The sequence below is a fragment of the Ranitomeya variabilis genome, chromosome 2 (genome assembly GCF_051348905.1).
Source record: "Ranitomeya variabilis isolate aRanVar5 chromosome 2, aRanVar5.hap1, whole genome shotgun sequence".
Lineage (NCBI taxonomy): Eukaryota > Metazoa > Chordata > Amphibia > Anura > Dendrobatidae > Ranitomeya > Ranitomeya variabilis.
The window spans coordinates 988,865,790-988,885,602 of NC_135233.1; the positions used below are offsets into that span (position 1 = coordinate 988,865,790).

Genomic DNA, 19,813 nt, shown 5'->3' on the forward strand with positions numbered 1-19,813 from the left:
TCAATTTCTATAGTTATCATTTGTGAGGTAAACATGTCCAGAGTGACAATACTGACAGATGTTCTAGTCCAAGGAAACAATCCTTGCTGTGTTCATCTATTACTGCCTGAAAATTAAAGAGACTGAAATCACAATCCAACAAGTTGATGAAGATAATATCCTCCAGCAAAACCAATGGAGTATGTATGCCTAGGAGTTAAACCTCCAGATGCAAGTGCTCGTTCTGGATGTCAGATGGTCAACCTCATTATTAGACATCAGGGACTTCCTTCTTATCCTGCAACCCAAGTTGATTAAAATTGGTATATTGTGTCAATGGATTGCTGAAGAATAAGTTCATATCAATTGGAGTCTCGTCTTCCGAGTCCCAAGAGTCATTGTCAGAGCTGCTAGAGTCCTCGGTGGTTGTCGGAGGGTAGCTAAGCTGTTCTAGTTGGTCCAGTATATCCCCAAACTGAAAAGCTGAACTTGATTCTGAGCGCACTGAGCAAGCTGGAAAATTTATCATGGAGCTGGCAGTGGAGTGATTAGCAGATCGAGAGAATGAAGGAATCCCATTTAGGTTTGTAAGGGAACTGCTTTCAGAGCGAGGGTGAAGTAAGGAGCTGCTTTCAGAGCGGTGATGAAGAAGGGATCCATTTTCTGATGGGCTCAGAAGACTCTGCATGAAACTCGCCTGAGCTTTCATTTCCAGTAACTCACTAGCGTCGGTTGGCCTTGTATTGCCATTAAAATCCCGCTCATCATCTAGATAATACTCTTCTGGTGGGAGATCATCATGATCAGGTGGATCTACGCTCCCACCATAACTATACAGCTCAGCACCTCCACTAAAGGAGATGTCTGCTGGATCATCATCTATAAATTCTTCAGTCAAGAAAAGGGAATCAGAAACCCCTGTTACCCACAACCTGACATCCTCACCCTGTTGGACATTTTCAGTACCCAGGATTTCTCCTTGGTCCTGTTCATTCTGGAAGGAGGGGTTGGGGTATAGACCTTGTAATGGTGAGTGAACTGAAGATCCAGCATTCTCCAGAGCTCCTCTGCCAGGTTCCTCCTGCCGTGGAGAAGCAGATATGTTCTCATTTCTGGTTGTGGTTTTTGGCAGAGGTGAGGGGGGAGGATTAAAAAAAGACTGAGGGGACAGGATAAAAGAGGATGGTGAAATAGGGGTCTTCACACTCTCAGTGAAAGCGATGATCTGAAAGAAAACAAGAGGTAGAAATGTTGGCATAAACCTACAGGAAAGTCAAGTTATTTACTGCTCAACCCTATCATGTATATTTTCTGCTCAGCATCCAGAGACCATAGGGTTAGAAATCAAAATTGTAAACTGGTAGAGGATTAGCAAATCATGTCAGAAACTGTAAAAGGGTTGTCCAGGTTTATGATGAAAGGCTTCTGAATCTTCACAACTTGCGCACCATATGCAGTTAGGATTTTCCGATGCCGTTGGCAAGAACCGGTTATCACATTACCGCAAGTTTACAATTTGCATACATGCGTTCACGTGCTGACTAGATGTGTGTGGTCTCGCTCATTTCACTTACATTGAGTGAAGCTGTGCACATTTAGTTGGAATGTGGCAGGAAGAATCCAAATTGCATATTTATGGTCTAGTGACCACCCGCTCCGAAGAATCCTGACAGAGTGCAGTGCGTGTGCTGTGAAGACTGAGAAGTCTGCAGTCACGTAGAGTGACTGCAGACTTTCAGCATAAACCTGGACAACTTCTTTAAGCAAAATGGGTTTGGAGAAGGCATGGCACTCAACAGTAATAGAGTAGTTGAGAAAAGACATTACTAGTAAGCAGTACATTTCAATGTGTTTTGTAAGAAAATACACTGGGGATGAAACAGCAGAATTACAGCATACAATAAGCAGCAAAGCAAGCATAAAGATGTAGGAAAATGTTCAGTGTAACATTTAAAACTAATAAAAAGAATGTTAAAAGAAACTAAAGGAGTCTAAGACAACACAGAAACAGCACATAGGAAAGTCACAAGCAGAGGAACAGCAAAGCAAGAGGCACCCAGTGCTGTATATCTACACGCACCTGCTTTGGAGAGTCAGGGACCACAGTGCAAGGGGACACTCTGGGTTTGCTGTGTCTCCTGCAGGACAGAGAGCAACGCAGTCAGGAGAAACCCACTGACACCAAAGCCCAATTGTTAATACACAAGCAGGTACTACAAATACAAGCAATGATGAAAGAGACCCCAGCTCCTCAGAGATACGGGCTACATCATACACAGTCCTCCTGCATCTGCTTACTTATTGTGTTCATATCCTGCATTATTACGGTCCGAATATATATAGATATAATATATTATCAAAAATAAGAAGTGTCTCTGTACATGGAAACACCATTCCTGTGCATACAAGTGTTCTTAAAGGGAATAATTGTGCCTTTTCCTCCCCAAACATCAGAAAAAAAACCCAATCTAATATAACAAATTAAACCAGATGAGGTATTTTTTTTCAGCCAGTGATTAGTAGAAAGAAGCAGGCAGGTCATTCTGTGAATGCCACCATATATATGGAACGCGTCACAGTACTCACTAGTGAGCATGCAGCTCAAGAGCTTGTCATATTCACGGGCAGCAGCATGTAGTAATACTTACCACGTCTGCAGAAATGCACAGAACATCCTACAACCACATCCCCCTCCTCATAAGTGAGTCCCCGAGGTTTAACCACCACTCTCATTTACAGCATATTATGGAAAATCTCACAAATCTTATGTATCAGAATTCTGCTGTAAATAAATGCCCATCTTTGCACGACTAAAAAAAAAAAAAAACTGCTTCCTTTGAAAAAGACTATGTTCAAATGCTGCATTTTTTTCTGCAGCCCAAACTTGCTCTTTTTTTTTCTTGTTTGCAACATTTTTTGGGTGTGGATTACATGAGTGTTTTACAACATTTTTTGGGTGTGGATTACATGAGTGTTTTGTCTATAGTACATGTTGAATATACAGTAGTTAGTTTTATCTACCAAAAAAACACAACAACAAAAAAAAACAACTTTAAAATGTTAAGGAAAATGCCACAAAAAATTTCTTGCACTTTTTGCAGCGTCTTTTGCTGCTGATTTCAAGAACTTTGCAGTTTTCAAATTCAGTTAGAAAAAAAACAAGTGTGTGCAAGAGGTTTCTGAAATCTCATAGCTTTTGATAGTACTGTAAAAAGTAGCTTTTAATTTGCATTAAAAAAAACTGCAGCAAAAAACTCAGCATGTAAACATAGAATAAATGTTTCAGAATTCTGGGCTTATTAATTTAGGATTATTAAGGTTGTGTTACTTGATATAGCTTTATTGGATCGGATCCTAATGCTTGAAACCTCCAGCATAGCTATACATGAAAATGATGCAAACAATAGAATTCTGGCTACAAACCACTACTAGATAAATTAAAGGACCGTATGGCATGCTTACAAAGTAAAGGGGTATTCCTTGGATAAAGCGTTTAAAAGATATCCACTAGATGGGCAACAAATGCTACATAGGCGAGGATCTACACGGTGACCCCCTTGATCATCAGAATGGGCTAAGATATGTAGAATACCAAAAAAATATGCACATAGTGGCACAGCTGCAGCTCGGTTAAAAGCTGATTAGAGGGGGTGCTGGGTTTTAGACTCCCACCAATCTGATACTGGTGACCTATTCTAGTGATAGGTCATACAACAGTACCAACATGGCAGCCGTGGGGGTCTTCCGTCTTTCCTTCCTACCATGACGATCCATTCAATGTCCCACAATCACGTCATCGGAGGTTGATGGGAGACGTTGATCTCTCCTTGTAAATGTCGCAGTCAGTGATTGTTAGCAGCATCTAAATAAGTGATCAGCAGCGGTCCAAACTCCGGTCGCTGCTGTTACAGGCAGATGATGGCTGTGTAGCACAGCGGGCTCAGCTCTTGAACCTGCTCCACCCATGCAGACGTACAGTTACGTCCATCCGAGTCCAGATATTAAACATTAGATCATGGCAGAAGCAGTTAGTTTGTATTTTCCTGCAATCAGCACCAACAGCCCGCAGTGAAGACATCATGTCTGCTCCTTAATATTGTCAGGTAGCATCGCTATGTTGCATTCATATTGCATTTGGTTTTCCTACAATGTTTGCGAAATTCCATACTCACCTCTCACATGGTGGTCTCTTGATGCTCGTATCCCGAATATACTCTATAAGCTGTTTTTGCGTTCGGCCACTAAAAAATAAATAAGTTATAAAATTGAGCATATAATACCAGATCTATTAGGTAGTTAGCATCTGCTGTAGAAAAAGAAAACAAAAAGCAGCACCAAAAGAAAACAAAGGGTGCAAAAAATCCTTCCAGGCATATACCAAACCTCATGCTATTGTCCAGAAAAATGAAGGCAGCAATGAGCTTGAGAAAGGTCCACATCCTGGACTGAAACGTCGCACATGGGCCAATAAACCACGTTTATTTTTTCTATTGGAGTGCTGCCTTCATTTTTCTGGACAATAGCATCTGCTGTAGTTATGGCTGTCATCCATGGTGATGGAAGGCACAACACTGATGCAAATTAGGTCCATCGAAGCAACAAGCCAGACTTTCTACAATACTGACTTTATTGATAAAAAGCCTCCCAAGAATTTTACAGATTGAATATGTTGTTTAGTAAAACCATGGAGAACCCGGATGTTGCAGTTTTAGTATGGACCTTCATACTCGAGCATTTTGTGGCCTACTAAAATGGCCCTCTATAATCCAGGGCAATACAGCGGACCTATCACTATGTTATCAAAGGATCTTCAACTTCTATCACTTCTGATGTTCCTCATCGAAGGTTAGGAGAGTCCACAGCAGAAAATTATTTTTGGATAATAACATTTCACAGACAAAAACAAGATCATTTCACATAAGAATGGAGAAGCACCGCTTACCTGTACCGAAAAGAAGAGCCGCGGCTCAAAAGAACCGGCTTGGATTTGGGTTTCGGTTGATCCTGGAGGCGGAAGAAGCTGTGATACTCAACACAGATTTTCCAAAATCTTTTACACATATCCCGGCTGGGAAGGAGGAACTCAAGGGCATCCTGATAAGGGCCCTACCGATAAGGGAAACATGTGGTGGAGAAATAGGTTAAATGCCAAACTTTACATGCATTACTTCTGGTGCAACTTCAAGCCAATAAAACTTGCAAAAAACATAAGAAGTGATGCATAGTTTTGTGGCAAAACAATTTTTCCACAAAAAGGAACTTCTATGTAACCATCAATTACCACCACTTATACAAAAGGGACAATAAAGGACAAAATGCTGAACATGTGAAAGTGCAGCAACAGCAATAGAATATGTCTCTTTCCTTTAAATTGGCACTAAGTAGTGATGAGCGAGCCTGCTTGGATAAGGTGTTATCTAAGCATGCTCATGTGCTAATAGAGTGTTGTCGGCGTCCTTGAATATTATGTTCGAGTCCCTGCGACTGCATCTCTCACAGCTGTTCGATAGCCGCAACACATGCAGGGATTGCCTGTTTGTTAGGTACTTCTTGCATGTGTTGAAGCTATCGAACAGCTGTGAGACATGCAGCCGCGAGGACTCGAACATAATATTTGAGCACGCCGTAGATCCTCTATTAGCACCCGAGCATGCTTGGATAACACCTTGCCCGAGCACGCTCGCTCATCACTAGTGCTAACACATAAAGCATTTGGGTAGTACAACCAGATTCCTAAAATACTTACATGAACTTCTGGATGCAACTTTATAAGGAAGCGTCGTCTCTTAAAGCTCAGCTTACGGATCTTTGACCAGTTGAAAGTATTAATTTTTGTGTTACCCTGTGTGATAAGAGGATGAAGACCATATGATTAATGTGGGCGATAAATGGCTTCCAGTACGCTGATCATATGACGAACACCAAGAAAAAGCCGATTACAACAGTTGTACTCATAACTCATATCCAGGGGATTTTCATGTGATTTCAATAGTGTTTTAACCCATTTTATGCTGAAATGAAAAGCAAAACACAATGCAGCTACTGTGACGTCAACGTCAGCAAACGGGCGGAATTCTTCCGTTATGGAAAGCAGCAGGATTAGGCATGTGCAGTTCAATGTGCTCCATTTTTTGTTACCCTGGGAGATACTTGATGCCCAATGCTGCTGGCTGCAGCGTCCTTCAGATCCCTACTAAAATAAAAAAGCTCATGCTACCTATGAGAGCTGCATGCTTATGTCCATTGCATTACAAGGGCTTGGTGGCCTCTGTCGTCACATACAGAAACCATGCAGGCAATGCCTTTTTCTATAGACATTAACTGTGAGCACAACTTTGGCAAAAAAAGATAAATAAATGAAGAAAAAACCTGGCTAAACACAACTAATAAATGTGAACCACCATTGCATTGCATGAAGGGCTACACTCCATCCAAAGGGTAATTGCACGTTACCATTTTTGTTTTTTTCTGCGCAGTTTTCTCATATTAGATGCAGCTCCAAAAATGTGGTAATGCCACCATACATGTCAATAGTGAGACTACCACTTTAAAGCCTAGGTGCACTCACAGCATGCACTGGGATAAGAATAAATGGAAACATTAGACCTATAAAGAAGACCTTACACTGAATTTTTATTTTTACTTTAAACCGAGTACCTCCTTCAATGGGTGCTGCTTAATGAATTCTGATGCACATTTTTCCCCCTTCAACCAAGTGGGCATATACCAAAGAAATTCTCTGATTCTCTGACTTTGTGGTATACGCCAAGTTGGTTGAAGGGAAAATTTGCATTATCATTATCAGGAAATATAACTTTGGAATGGCGGACACAAAAGAAAAAGAAAAAAACTGTTCCAAAATCAGAAGAGCAGCACCAACTAGTGTAGGTACCATATTTTCCGGAATATAAGACGCACCGTACAATAAGATGCACGTAGGTTTTAGAGGAGGAAATTAGAAAAAAAAATGAAGAAAAAAATGTGGACAATTCTGTACTTAATATCCCTTATCCTGGTATGTATGGCCCTTTCATCCCTATCCTGGTGTGCATGGCCGCCTCATCACTATCTTCGTATGTATGGCCCATTCAACCCAATCCTGGAGTGCATGACACCCTCATCCCTATCCTCATATGTATGGCCCCTCATCCCTATCCTGGTGTGCATGGCCGCCTCATCACTATCCTCATATGTATGGCCCCCACAACCCCATCCTGGTATGCATGGATCCCTCATCCCCCATCCAGGTATACATGGCCCCCTCGTCCCTATCCTGGTATACACGGCCCCCTCGTCCCTATCCTGGTATACACGGCCCCCTCGTCCCTATCCTGGTATACATGGCCCCCTTGTCCCTATCCTGGTATACATGGCCCTTCTCATCCCCATCCTGGTATACATGGCCCCCTCGTCCCTATCCTGGTATACATGGCCCCCTCGTCCCTATCCTGGTATACATGGCCCCCTGGTCCCTATCCTGGTATACATGGCCCCCTGGTCCCTATCCTGGTATACATGGCCCCCTTGTCCCTATCCTGGTATACATGGCCCCCTTGTCCCTATCCTGGTATACATGGCCCCCTTGTCCCTATCCTGGTATACATGGCCCCCTTGTCCCTATCCTGGTATACATGGCCCCCTCGTCCCTATCCTGGTATACATGGCCCTTCTCATCCCCATCCTGGTATACATGGCCCCCTCGTCCCTATCCTGGTATACATGGCCCCCTCGTCCCTATCCTGGTATACATGGCCCCCTCGTCCCTATCCTGGTATACATGGCCCCCTTGTCCCTATCCTGGTATACATGGCCCCCTCATCCCTATCCTGGTATACATGGCCCCCTCATCCCTATCCTGGTATACATGGCCCCCTCGTCCCCATCCTGGTATACATGGCCCTTCTCATCCCCATCCTGGTATACATGGCCCCCTCATCCCCCATCCTGGTATACATGGCCCCCTCGTCCCTATCCTGGTATACATGGCCCCCCTCATCCCTATCCTGGTATACATGGCCCCCTCGTCCCTATCCTGGTATACATGGCCCCCTCATCCCCCATCCTGGTATACATGGCCCCCTTGTCCCTATCCTGGTATACATGGCCCCCTCATCCCTATCCTGGTATGCTTGGCCTCCTCAACCCTTAGCGCAAACCTAAAAAAAACAAACCTTAAACCATTATATTTACCTTCCTGTGCTCCCTCGCAGCGTCCTGTTCTGATGTTAGTAGCTGATTCATGCTTGTAAGCAGCGTATGGCAGGGACGTCATGCGCTGCTTACAAGCAGATGACAGCTGCCGGAATATTCACTGCTCCCCAAGCCGGGACTATGAGCGTGGAGAGCAGTGAATATTAATTTCTTTTTAAAAGCGAGCACAAGGTTAGCCTCTACAGCTGTCTTCCTGCAGCTGCCGGGCGATCACATGTGCCGCTACTAAAGGGAATGAATATTTACTGCATTCCACACCTATGGGAGTGGAGAGCAGTGAGTATTCATTGCCTTAAGTAGAGGACACAGGCGAATGACTGGCAGCTGCAGGAAGCCGGCTGCTGCGGCTAACAGCGTGTCAGCTATTAGGCTACGTTCACATTTGCGCTGTGCGCCGCTGCGTCGGCGACGCAACGCACAACGCAAACAAAACGCACGCTAAAACTCTGCGTTTTGCGACGCATGCGTCCTTTTTTGCCGAAAGTTGGACGCAAAAAAAATGCAACTTGTTGCGTTCTCTGCGCCCAACGCTTGTGGCCATGCGTCGCAAAACGCAGCACAACGCATGTCCATGTGCCCCCATGTTAAATATAGGGGCGCATGACGCATGCGGCGACGCTGCGGCGCCCGACGCTGCGGCGCCGAACGCTAATGTGAACGTAGACTTAAAGAGAAATGAGTATTCACTGCTCTCCACTCCCATAGGCTTGGAAGGCAGTGAATATTAATTTCTCTTTAGCAGCAGGCACAGAAGTTAGCTGCAGCTGCCGGCTCCTGCCTCCTATGATCCGCTGCCGCTCCTCCACCACAGCAGGTACATCCGGACTATGAAAGACGCACCCTAATTTTCCCTCCACATTTTTGGAGGAAAAAAGTGCGTCCTATAGTTCGAAAAGTACGGTAATCTGTTTAAAATAAAAAATCCACTGAAATGTCCTCCCCAAATAAAAGAAAAATGTCTGTAGTTTATGCTGGCCAATGAATGTCCCGTACCTGAAAAACCAACACTCCCATGTGCGACACTGACAAGTTAATTTTGGCACCTTCACGATCAGATGCAAGATGAAAACGGGTCCCATACAACTCAAGCCGTCTAGAAATCTCAAGGATCTGAAAATCTGCATCGGCAGGAGACATACCACTGCAGGGATAAGATAAGATACAGAAACATTAATACTGATAGCTGTTGGGGGAAAAAAAGGAAATACAGATAAACTACAAAGAAAAAAGTGACTGTAGTATGTTTTTTTACATTAGTGACTCACATGTGCTGCCGATGACACTCCAATATACGCTGCTCAAGACTATACTGACGCTGCAAGTATTGTGTGCTTCTCAGATGCTCCTGGTCCACCTTCGGGTCATAATCTCCAACTTCAGCTATGAAAGACATGGACAGAATTTTTTTTTCAATACAAAACTATTAAAGGGAATCTGTCAGCAGTTTTTTTTACTATGTAATCTGAGTGCAGCATGAGTTAGGGGCAGAGACCCCAATTACAGTGATGTATCACTTAGTTTCCTGAGTGCTCACTTATGATATTATGAGTCAAGGTTTTCTCTGCAGCAGATACAGCTAAGCTCAGTTGTTGAATTTGTCCTGAAGGGATCATTTTCTGCTGATAAAACACTGATTGTATTGAACCAGAAAAACCCAGGACAGTAAGTGACACATAACTGGAATCAAGTCTGTCTGCCCCTAGATTATGCTGCTCTGAGATTACATACCAAAAATCTGGTGACATATTCCCTTTAATATAACATATCTAGATATATTCTAGATATATTTTTTTAGCTGTTTAGTCAGATCTGCACTTGCACGATGAACTAAATGGAAAATGCCATTCTAGGAAAGAAATTGCAGATTGATTGCAAGTCTGTGACCATGAAGTGTAATGAGGATACTCACATTGCAAAAGCAGGGACACAAGAAGTGCGGTGGTATTATCACTGCACACTAGTCTCTCCTCCACAAGGTCTCTCTTAATCTGCATGGCGAACAGGTACCTAAGAAACAGGGCAGAGATCAGTAAAAGATCGCATGGTGTATGTGGTGCCCTATGTCACACACCCTTCAGCCTCTGACCTTGTATATTCTTCTTGCAGCTGACCTGGGTCAGGTGGGAAAAACTTCACAGCCAGGCGAATTTTGGCATTTTTTGGTTCTGCAAATACATATATAAAGTTGGTTACAATCACTCCAAATAATTATCTCATCTACATGGAGATTACAAGGGGTAATGTTATTTTTTTCTGATATTAAAAGGGGTTTTCTAACAAAGTACATCTAGGTAAAAAAAAAATTTGGAAAAATAATAAATTCCACAATTGGATGTGTTACAAAAATAATGTTCCTGTGCGGAGATAATCTCATTAATGTGCCCCTGCTGTGTACTGTGTAATGTCTGGGTCTGACAGTGCAGGAATATGGTCTGATCATACCACAGCTCATGGGCAGGGGAGGAAGCAAAAGAGTATACAGACAGAAGAATTAGCTGGGTAGAAACTCAAAAGTGTTTCTTGAAGTAAACAGTGAATGCTATATCCTGACATCCACAGCAGATATTGATAGGGACAGCCTCAGTCAGCTCCATAGCTCCTCTGAATGGCACCATATGACAGTCACTCCTACAAAGCAGCCCTACATTCTGGCCTCTTATGTCAATAGGTAAATGATCATGGGAAAGATTTTCTGAAAACTGCTTAAAAATGACTTTTCACATCGTATTTACAGCAAAGGGAGATTTTTGATAATGGCAAACACAAAGACCCCAAATATTAAAAAAGCACAAATCTTTTTGATAGGTCCTAATTAGTGATGAGCGAGTATGCTCGTTACTCGAGTTTTCCAAGCATGCTCGGGTGTTCTCGGGAGTATTTTGGGTGTGCTCGTAGATTATGTTTGTGTCCCCGCAGCTGCATGATTTGTGGCTGTTAGGCAATCCCCACATGCATTCAGGCTGTCTAACAAACAGGCAATCCCTGAGGTTGTCTAACAGCACCCAAAATACTCGGAGAACACCCGAGCATGCTCGGAAAACCCAAGTAACGAGCACACTCGCTCATCACTAGTCCTAATCTTTTCAACAAATGCACTACAATGAGTCCCTATGAACTGGTCTGCCTGCTCACCATTACTGGCCGGCAGTGACATTTGAGTTGACTGACATTTCAGTTAACATTTGTCGTCTTCTTTGTCTGCTGTCATCAAAGAGCAATTGTTTAAAAACAGAAAATATTCTGGATGGACTTTTATTTCCTTTGTGCTGTACCACGACAATAATTCAAGTCAGAGCTGTGCAGGGAAAACCCTGAAACATGACCTCAGGTAACAAAAAACATAGAAAAAATGTGTTCTTAAAGGGTTATTCCCATCTTCTTCAATGGGTATGGTTAGGTAGACCTTGCAAAAAACAAACAACTTTAAACTGGAAGTCATTTGCAAAGTCCTCCCCTATTCTCCCAATAGAATGGCTTCTGGGCCCGCACACACTTAAGCCAGCGGTGTAATGATGCTTACACTGTCAATCAGGGAGGAGCGCGCCAGCCAACCAAGCAGGAAGGTGAGCTGGTGGGGAGCGCTGCGCTCCTGAGCAGAATATGATCACTCTTATCCATCCATAACACTCTTCATTACCAATCTAAGAAAACCTCCTAACTCTAAGCACATCTTCATCCATTACATATTCATTGTTACCCATAACAACAAATGTAACAGGAATGAATGACATTAAAAGGGGTGTACTACTAAGAAGTTGTTAGCTAACTGAAGACTAGGTGATCACTACTAGATCGGGAGGGGTCTGACTGCTGGGACCCCACTGATCATCAGAACAGGTTACTTCTGCTCCCCCATGTCAATGGAGCGACAGCTGCTATACATACCCAGTAGTTATCAACTATTATTCCAGAATGACTAAACTATGACAGTTTTGATAAATGAGAATCATCTATTTTACCCTTATTAAAAGGAAAAAAAAGAAAGAGACTACAGAACTTACTGCGCAGCTGCTTGTTCACACATTTCAGCGGCTCCAACCACACCTAAAATAGGAAAATATTGAAGAGTTGGCTTTTTATGGGCATTCTTACAGTTATATTGGGATAATTAAAAACAGAATATTATGGGTGGATCCATGAATGCAGAGTCTCTTGTTTAACTGCTCTTTTTCTACTAATTATGTTAACCACATACTAAGCATCAACAGTCACAAATAATTCTATTAACAGGGAGAGAGAGATGCCAAAAAAAAAATCTAATTCCTCCAAACATTTTTCTGACATCTTGGGGGGAAATTTCTCATGACGGGAATTTATTTTTTTTAATAAAAGGGGATTTCAACTACTCTGATAACCCCCATTCTCAATCCATAGGCTTGCCTCCAGTAAAATAACCACCTATACTCACCTCTGGTGCCAACGCCATTCCCGCGATGTCTCCCAGGGATTGCATGACATTGTCACGCCACAAGATCCCTGCAGCCGATCAGCGGCTGCTTCACTCTCCCTGACTTCAGACAAATCGCGCACATCCGGAGGAAGTGAGAGCTGCTGCCATCTCACTCCCTCTGGAGAAAACATACGGATTGAGAAGGGGTTGTCCGAACAGTAGACAACCCTCCTTTTAAGGTTTGTTTGTGGCTGGGTCAATGCGATTTGCACAAAATGCATCAAAGAGCTGTATAGTGGGGTACATTTATATCCAACAGAATTCTGGAATAATTCACTTTGCAACACACAATGTGCCAAAATTGTGCTGCACATTTTTGGCACAAAGTAAGCCAACTAATAGGTTTTGTAAACTTAGACTAGACAGTTTTAAAAACTGACAGATTTCTGAAACGGCATAAACTACTTTGATAAAAAAAATTAAACAGTATTGATAAATCTTTTCATTTTTCATAAATTTGCCACATCAATACATATAACACTTGTGTCTAGAGCATTTTTTCCACCACCCCCCTACTAAATTTTCAAAAAAGGCCTAAATAAATTCTCCCCTTTTGGTCTCCCTATACAGTACCTTGCGAAAGTATTCGGCTCCCTGGAACTTTTCAACCTTTTCTCACATATCATGCTTCAAACATAAAGATACCAAATGTAAATTTTTGTTGAAGAATCAACAAGTGGAACACAATTATTAAGTTGAACGAAATTTATTGGTTATTTTAAATTTTTGTGGAAATTCAAAAACTGAAAAGTGGGGCATGCAATATTATTTGGCCCCTTTACTTTCAGTGCAGCAAACTCACTCCAGAAGTTCATTGTGGATCTCTGAGGCTATGTGCACACGTCAGGATTTCTTCTGGATTCTTCACATTTTTTCGCTATAAAAACGCTTAAAATACGCATACATATGCATCCCATCGTTTAGAATGCATTCTGCAATTTTTGTGCATATGTTGCATTTTTTCCGCGAAAAAAAAAACGGATCGCGGAAAAAAACGCAGCATGTTCATTATTTTGCGGATTTTTTGCGGATTTCCCACTATGCATTCCAGAACCTCCGGAAAAAATCAGCAAAAAACACGATAAATTAGCGGAAAAATCAGCATGCGGATTTCTTGCAGAAAATGTCGGGTTTTGTTCAGGAAATTTCTGCAAGAAACCCTGACGTGTGCACATAGCCTGAATGATCCAATGTTATCCTAAATGCCTATTGATGATAAATATAATCCACCTGTGTGTAATCAAGTCTCCGTATAAATGCACCTGCTCTGTGATAGTCTCAGGGTTCTGTGTGAAGCACAGAGAGCATCATGAAGACCAAGGAGCACAACAGGCAGGTCCGTGATACTGTTGTGGAGAAGTTTAAAGCCGGATTTGGATACAGAATGATTTCCAAAACTATAAACATCCCAAGGAGCACTGTGCAAGTGATCATATTGAAATTGAAGGAGTATCATACCACTGCAAATCTACCAAGACCCGACCGTCCCTCTAAACTTTCATCTCAAACAAGGAGAAGACTGATCAGAGATGCAGCCAAGAGGCCCATGATCACTCTGGATGAACTGCAGAGATCTACAGCTGAGGTGGGACAGTCTGTCCATAGGACAACAATCAGTCGTACATTGCACAAATCTGGCCTTTATAGAAGAGTGGCAAGAAGAAAGCCATTTCTCAAAGATATCCATAAAAAGTGCTGTTTAAAGTTTGCAACAAGCCACCTGGGAGACACACCAAACATGTGGAAGAAGGTGCTCTGGTCAGATGAAACCAAAATCGAACTTTTTGGCAACAATGCCAAACGATATGGTTGGCGTAAAGGCAACACAGCTCATCACCCTGAACATACCATCCCCACTGTCAAACATGGTGGTGGCAGCATCATGGTTTGGGCCTGCTTCTCTTCAGCAGGGACAGGGAAGATGGTTAAAATTGATGGCAAGATGGATGGAGCCAAATACAGGACCATTTCTTGAAGAAAACCAGTTGGAGTCTGCAAAAGACCTGAGACTGGGACGGAGATTTGTCTTCCAACAAGACAATGATCTACAAAATCTACAATGGAATGGTTCACAAATAAACGTATCCAGGTGTTAGAATGGCCAAGTCAAAATCCAGGCCTCAATCCAATTGAGAATCTGTGGAAAGAGCTGAAAACTGCTGTTCACAAACGATCTCCATTAAACCTCACTGAGCTCGAGCTGTTTGCCAAGGAAGAATGGGCAAGAATTTCAGTCTCTCGATGTACAAAACTGATAGAGACATACCCAAAGCAACTTGCAGCTGTAATCGCAGCTGTATTCTACTGCTACATATTTGATACTTATGTTGTGCATATTACTATTTTAGATTCATAAGTCTTGCTTTGACATACTGATACAGTCATTATGGCTTTTACGGAAATATATCATACATACATACATACATACACACACTGCTCAAAAAAATAAAGGGAACACGAAAATCCAACACCCTAGATATCACTGAATGAAATATTCCAGATGTAAATCTTTATTCATTACATAGTGGAATGTGTTGCGAACAATTAAACCTAAAAATGATCAACGTAAATCACAACTAATATCCTACGGTGGTCTGGAGTTGGAATGATGCTCAAAATCAAAGTGGAAAATGAAGTTACAGGTTGATCCAACTTCAGTGGAAATGCCTCAAGACAAAGAAATGATGCTCAGTAGTGTGTGTGGCCTCCACGTGCCTGTATGACCTCCCTACAACGCCTGGGCATGTTCCTGATGAGGTGAGGGATGGATCTCCTCCCAGACCTGGACTAATGCAGCCGCCAACTCCTGGACAGTTTGTGGTGCAACGTGACGTTGGTGGATGGAGCGAGACATGATATCCCAGATGTGTTCAATTGGCTTCAGGTCTGGGGAACGGGCGGGCCAGTCCATAGCTTCAATGCCTTCATCTTGCAGGAACTGCTGACACTCCAGCCACATGAGGTCTGGCATTGTCTTGCATAAGGAGGAACCCAGGGCCAACCGCACCAGCATATGGTCTCACAAGGGTTCTGAGGATCGCCTCTCGGTACCTAATGGCAGTCAGGCTACCTCTGGTGAGCACATGGAGGGCTGTGCGGCCATCCAAAGAAATGCCACCCCACACCATTACTGACCCACTGCCAAACCGGTCATGCTGAAGGATGTTGCAGGCAGCAGATCTTTCTACACGACGTCTCCAGACTCTGTCACATGTGCTCATTGTGAACCTGCTTTCATCTGTGAAGAGCACAGGGCGCCAGTGGCGAGTTTGCCAATCCTGGTGTTCTGTGGCAAATGCCAAGCTTTCTGCACGGTGTTGGGCTGTGAGCACAACCCCCATCTGTGGATGTCGGGCACTCAGACCATCCTCATGGAGTCTGTTTCTAACCGTTTGTGCAGACACATGCACATTTGTGGCCTGCTGGAGGTCAATTTGCATGGCTCTGGCAGTGCTCCTGCACAATGGCACAGGTAGCGGTCCTGCTGCTGGGTTGTTGCCCTCCTACAGCCCCCTCCACGTCTCCTGGTGTACTGGCCTGTCTCCTGGTAGCGCCTCCAGCCTCTGGATAGTACGCTGACAGACACAGCAAACCTTCTTGCCACAGCACGCATTGATGTGCCAGCCTGGATGAGCTGCACTACCTGAGCCACTTGTGTGGGTTGTAGAGTCCGTCTCATGCTACCACGAGTGTGAAAGCACAACCAACATTCAAAAGTGACCAAAACATCAGCCAGAAAGCATTGGTACTGAGATGTGGTCTGTGGTCCCCACCTGCAGAACCACTCCTTTATTGAGTGTGTCTTGATAATTGCCAATAATTTCCATCTGTTGTCTATTCCATTTGCAAAACAGCATGTGAAATTGATTGTCAAACAGTGTTGCTTCCTAAGTGGGCAGTTCGATTTCACAGAAGTTTGATGTACTTGGAGTTATATTCTGTTTAAGTATCTTTGTCTAGTAATTACCAGTTGAATTCCTAATATTTCCTTGTACTGGAAACTTTGGGAGGGGTTGTATCTGGGGGGTTCTACAGTCACTTTTGTTCTTTTAACAGACCACTTACTATGTATACATGTACTCTTTAGATATCTGAATAAAAAAAAATGCAACATTATTTTAGCTACTCCTTTTTTGTTTTTCTCTATTTAAATTTAATATGATATTGTTATGAAGATTTAGACACATTTCTTAATTATATAAGTTTGTGTTACTAGAGGAGACTGTTCAATATTTGGTGGAGAATTGTATAGGTTATTATTGTATTTCTTATCCAGCCGCACCCTTTTCTGACTGACTGATTGATAGGTCAGTGGCGGTGTACCACAGTAAACATCTTTTCATAGAAGGAGGTGGATGCGGCTAGGTAGGAAATACAATATGAGGATGAGAAACTAGAAGTGCATCCTCACGCCCTGATGCACTTCCAGACAATTTAACAATGTGATTTCTTGCTCATAGAGCAGTGTTTTGAGCTCATAAAGGGATCGACAGACATATCTCTCAAAAGGCTTCAAAAACATAAATGGTTTGGTGGGTGTAGATGTTTCTGACAGGTTCCCTTTAAAATGTAAGCAAAGAAAACTATACTTTTGACAGTGAAACCCCTGAATTGCAAACACTGAGTTCTAGCCTATTAACTGAATAACATGATTGCTCTGCGATTCTGTAGTAAAACATCCCATGAGTACACTGTGCTCTAACATGAGCAATCCCTAAAAGAAGTGCTCAGTTATCATCAAAGGACCCTTGCTTCAAGGGCTGCATTAACAATCTGCAAGACCATTAATAATGAGGACGCCAACCTGCTGCAGGACTAGGAAGTTTAGTGAATGGGAAAATTAATTGCACTCGTTACAGAAAATGCTGGACGCAATTCTACAATTTTCTGCCAAATACTCCTTTGGAGAAAGGCAATTCAACTTTTAAAAGAACACAATGAAATACAACCTCTGGGAGGTCTAGAGAGAAGGGTTGGAACAAAATAAATAAAGCTGCAGTAATATATTTACAGTGTTCGCATTAAAGGGAACCTGAAGTCTGATTGATGTTGTCCGAACCACAGGCATCATAAACTAGAGTGGCTTCGATAGTACAACAAAATCATACATTGAAAAGCTTGCCAGATTCATCTAGACCAGCGTAATTCATGTCAGTCTGGATGAGGGGAGAGAAAGAGGCGCACTCTTGCTATAATGGAGGTGCAGACTGGAAGTGGATTTAATCCACAGACGGCATCATAAAGATAAACAGTCGCACTCAAAAAATCATATCGTTAGTAAATAAAAAGATTTATTTCAATCACAAAAAAGTGCAATAAATTCACCACAGTCAGGTCAAATGAGGAAGGCAAAGGTAACGTTTCGACCCTATCTTGGGTCTTTTTCAAACCTTGCTCATATGGAAGGTTATGACGAGAAATTGTGCACAAATGGTACAAAAATCCCGTTAGGGGCTTGTGATACGCGTTGAGGTAGATACAGTGTCTTGCGAAAGTATTCGGCTCCCTGGAACTTTTCAACCTTTTCCCACATATCATGCTTCAAACATAAAGATACCAAATGTAAATTTTTGCTGAAGAATCAACAAGTGGAACACAATTGTGAAGTTGAGCGAAATTTATTGGTTATTTTAAATTTTTGTGGAAATTCAAAAACTGAAAAGTGGGGCGTGCAATATTATAGAGGGTGGAGCAGGCAGCCAATGACGGCTTTCGTAATTTTTTCAAACTAGTGCATATCTTTTGCTAATGGATTATTTTTCCCGATGGATCCAAGCGCTTCCCATTAACTAAAATCCCTACCTGCTCCATGACTTACTATTACGTGGGCCTAAACACATTCATGGTACGAGTTCAGGAGATGAAAGTGACCCATCGAAAGTTGGTATCAGCTGCATCATACAGCGGCTACCCTGCCGCAGCGGTCATAGTCAGTACTAGCACCAATCCCAACTAAAAAGACTGGAAAAAGGTATGTAGTGTAATGCAGCAGTATCCACGCTGTGCAGTGATGAGGCAGTGACACAAGAAAGTTCAAAACAAAAGTCTCTCTAATGTTTAACTCCCAAATAATGCACAGCACATGATATCCTCCAGATCACAGCCGGGATCATATCCTCCAGTTTACAGCCAATAAACACACCAGTCCACCTCCGAGACCAGTTGCAGTGGGCAACTGCACCGCTGTGTACGCTGTGGGTGCCAGACTTCTCAGCTCCCTTGGCTATTTGGCTCCGCTTGCCTGTGTTGCCGCACACAGGTGGAGCTCTGCAGAGCAGACTGCTCTGCACTCTAGCAAACACCAAACTGACTCTGGCCCTGACACCCAAACCCTTTACTGCAGAGATTTTAACTGGTATCTGTGGCCATGGGCCACATGGAAAACCCGGGCCTGGAATGAAATGGACTGCACCACTACCATCCTGTTGTCCATTTCAAAACACAAAAAGCCAAACAGGTTTTCTTAAATCTGCCTTGGACAAATAGTTTGCCCAAGACTAACACTTACTTTTTATTCCGCATTGCAATCACAGCTACGCCTGTGACAGCAATGCACTCCCATGACGTCAACATGCCTCCATGCACATCCTGGGGGAGAGCACACAGCGACCCCTACATCTGACACTGGTCACTTCCTCACAGTAGTTACAGAAGCAGCAATATCAAATATGCCGATAAAATAATAAAAAAAAAAATGCTAAGGGTTTTTTTTTTTTACACCGCTTCAAAAATGTAGAAAATAACACCAGTGTTATTTACAGCGTTTTTTCACTCTTTCTAGGGCGCGAAAAAATGCTGCAAAAACTTTGAAAGAATTGACATGCTGCAGATGTCAAAATTAACTGCAGTTCTCACTCGGTTGGGGAAAAAAACAAAAAAATAAAACATTCGTGTGCATGAGATTTTCAAAATATCAAAGTTTTTGATGGAAATGTAAAAGGCAGCTTTCAATTTGCATTAAAAAAATGCAGCAAAAACATTACATGTTAACATAGCTTTAAAGGGGTGGTTCGAAAGCCAAATTAATTTCCTAAATCCTTATCTATTTAATGCCAGAATATAAATTATTTTCTAATATACTTGTATTAAAAATTCCCTATCCTTCCACAACTACACTAAGGCTATGTGCACACGTTCAGGAAAGTATGCAGAATTTGCCTGAGCAAATCCGGA

At 42.6% G+C, this 19,813-nt stretch overlaps 1 protein-coding gene across 9 annotated transcripts in view; it reads right to left on the reverse strand.

The window, feature by feature from the left end:
• The window catches only part of FARP2 (FERM, ARH/RhoGEF and pleckstrin domain protein 2), a 120,511-nt gene that overhangs the window by 47,333 nt on the left and 53,365 nt on the right, over positions 1 to 19,813 (reverse strand). For 8 of the 9 annotated variants that reach the window (XR_013221949.1, XR_013221948.1, XM_077291002.1 and 5 more), the window contains exons 4-13: positions 12,192 to 12,234; positions 10,277 to 10,355; positions 10,100 to 10,197; positions 9,456 to 9,570; positions 9,184 to 9,331; positions 5,726 to 5,821; positions 4,922 to 5,085; positions 4,152 to 4,220; positions 2,060 to 2,117; positions 925 to 1,204 (exon numbers count right to left, since the gene is read on the reverse strand). Coding sequence is in view for 7 of the 9 variants with exons in the window: in XM_077291002.1 (XP_077147117.1) it covers positions 925 to 1,204; positions 2,060 to 2,117; positions 4,152 to 4,220; positions 4,922 to 5,085; positions 5,726 to 5,821; positions 9,184 to 9,331; positions 9,456 to 9,570; positions 10,100 to 10,197; positions 10,277 to 10,355; positions 12,192 to 12,234 (1,150 nt within the window). In the remaining 2 variants the exon portion in view is untranslated. The remainder of the gene's footprint in view (positions 1 to 924; positions 1,205 to 2,059; positions 2,118 to 4,151; positions 4,221 to 4,921; positions 5,086 to 5,725; positions 5,822 to 9,183; positions 9,332 to 9,455; positions 9,571 to 10,099; positions 10,198 to 10,276; positions 10,356 to 12,191; positions 12,235 to 19,813) is intronic. The other variant, XM_077291001.1, reaches the window with a different exon arrangement.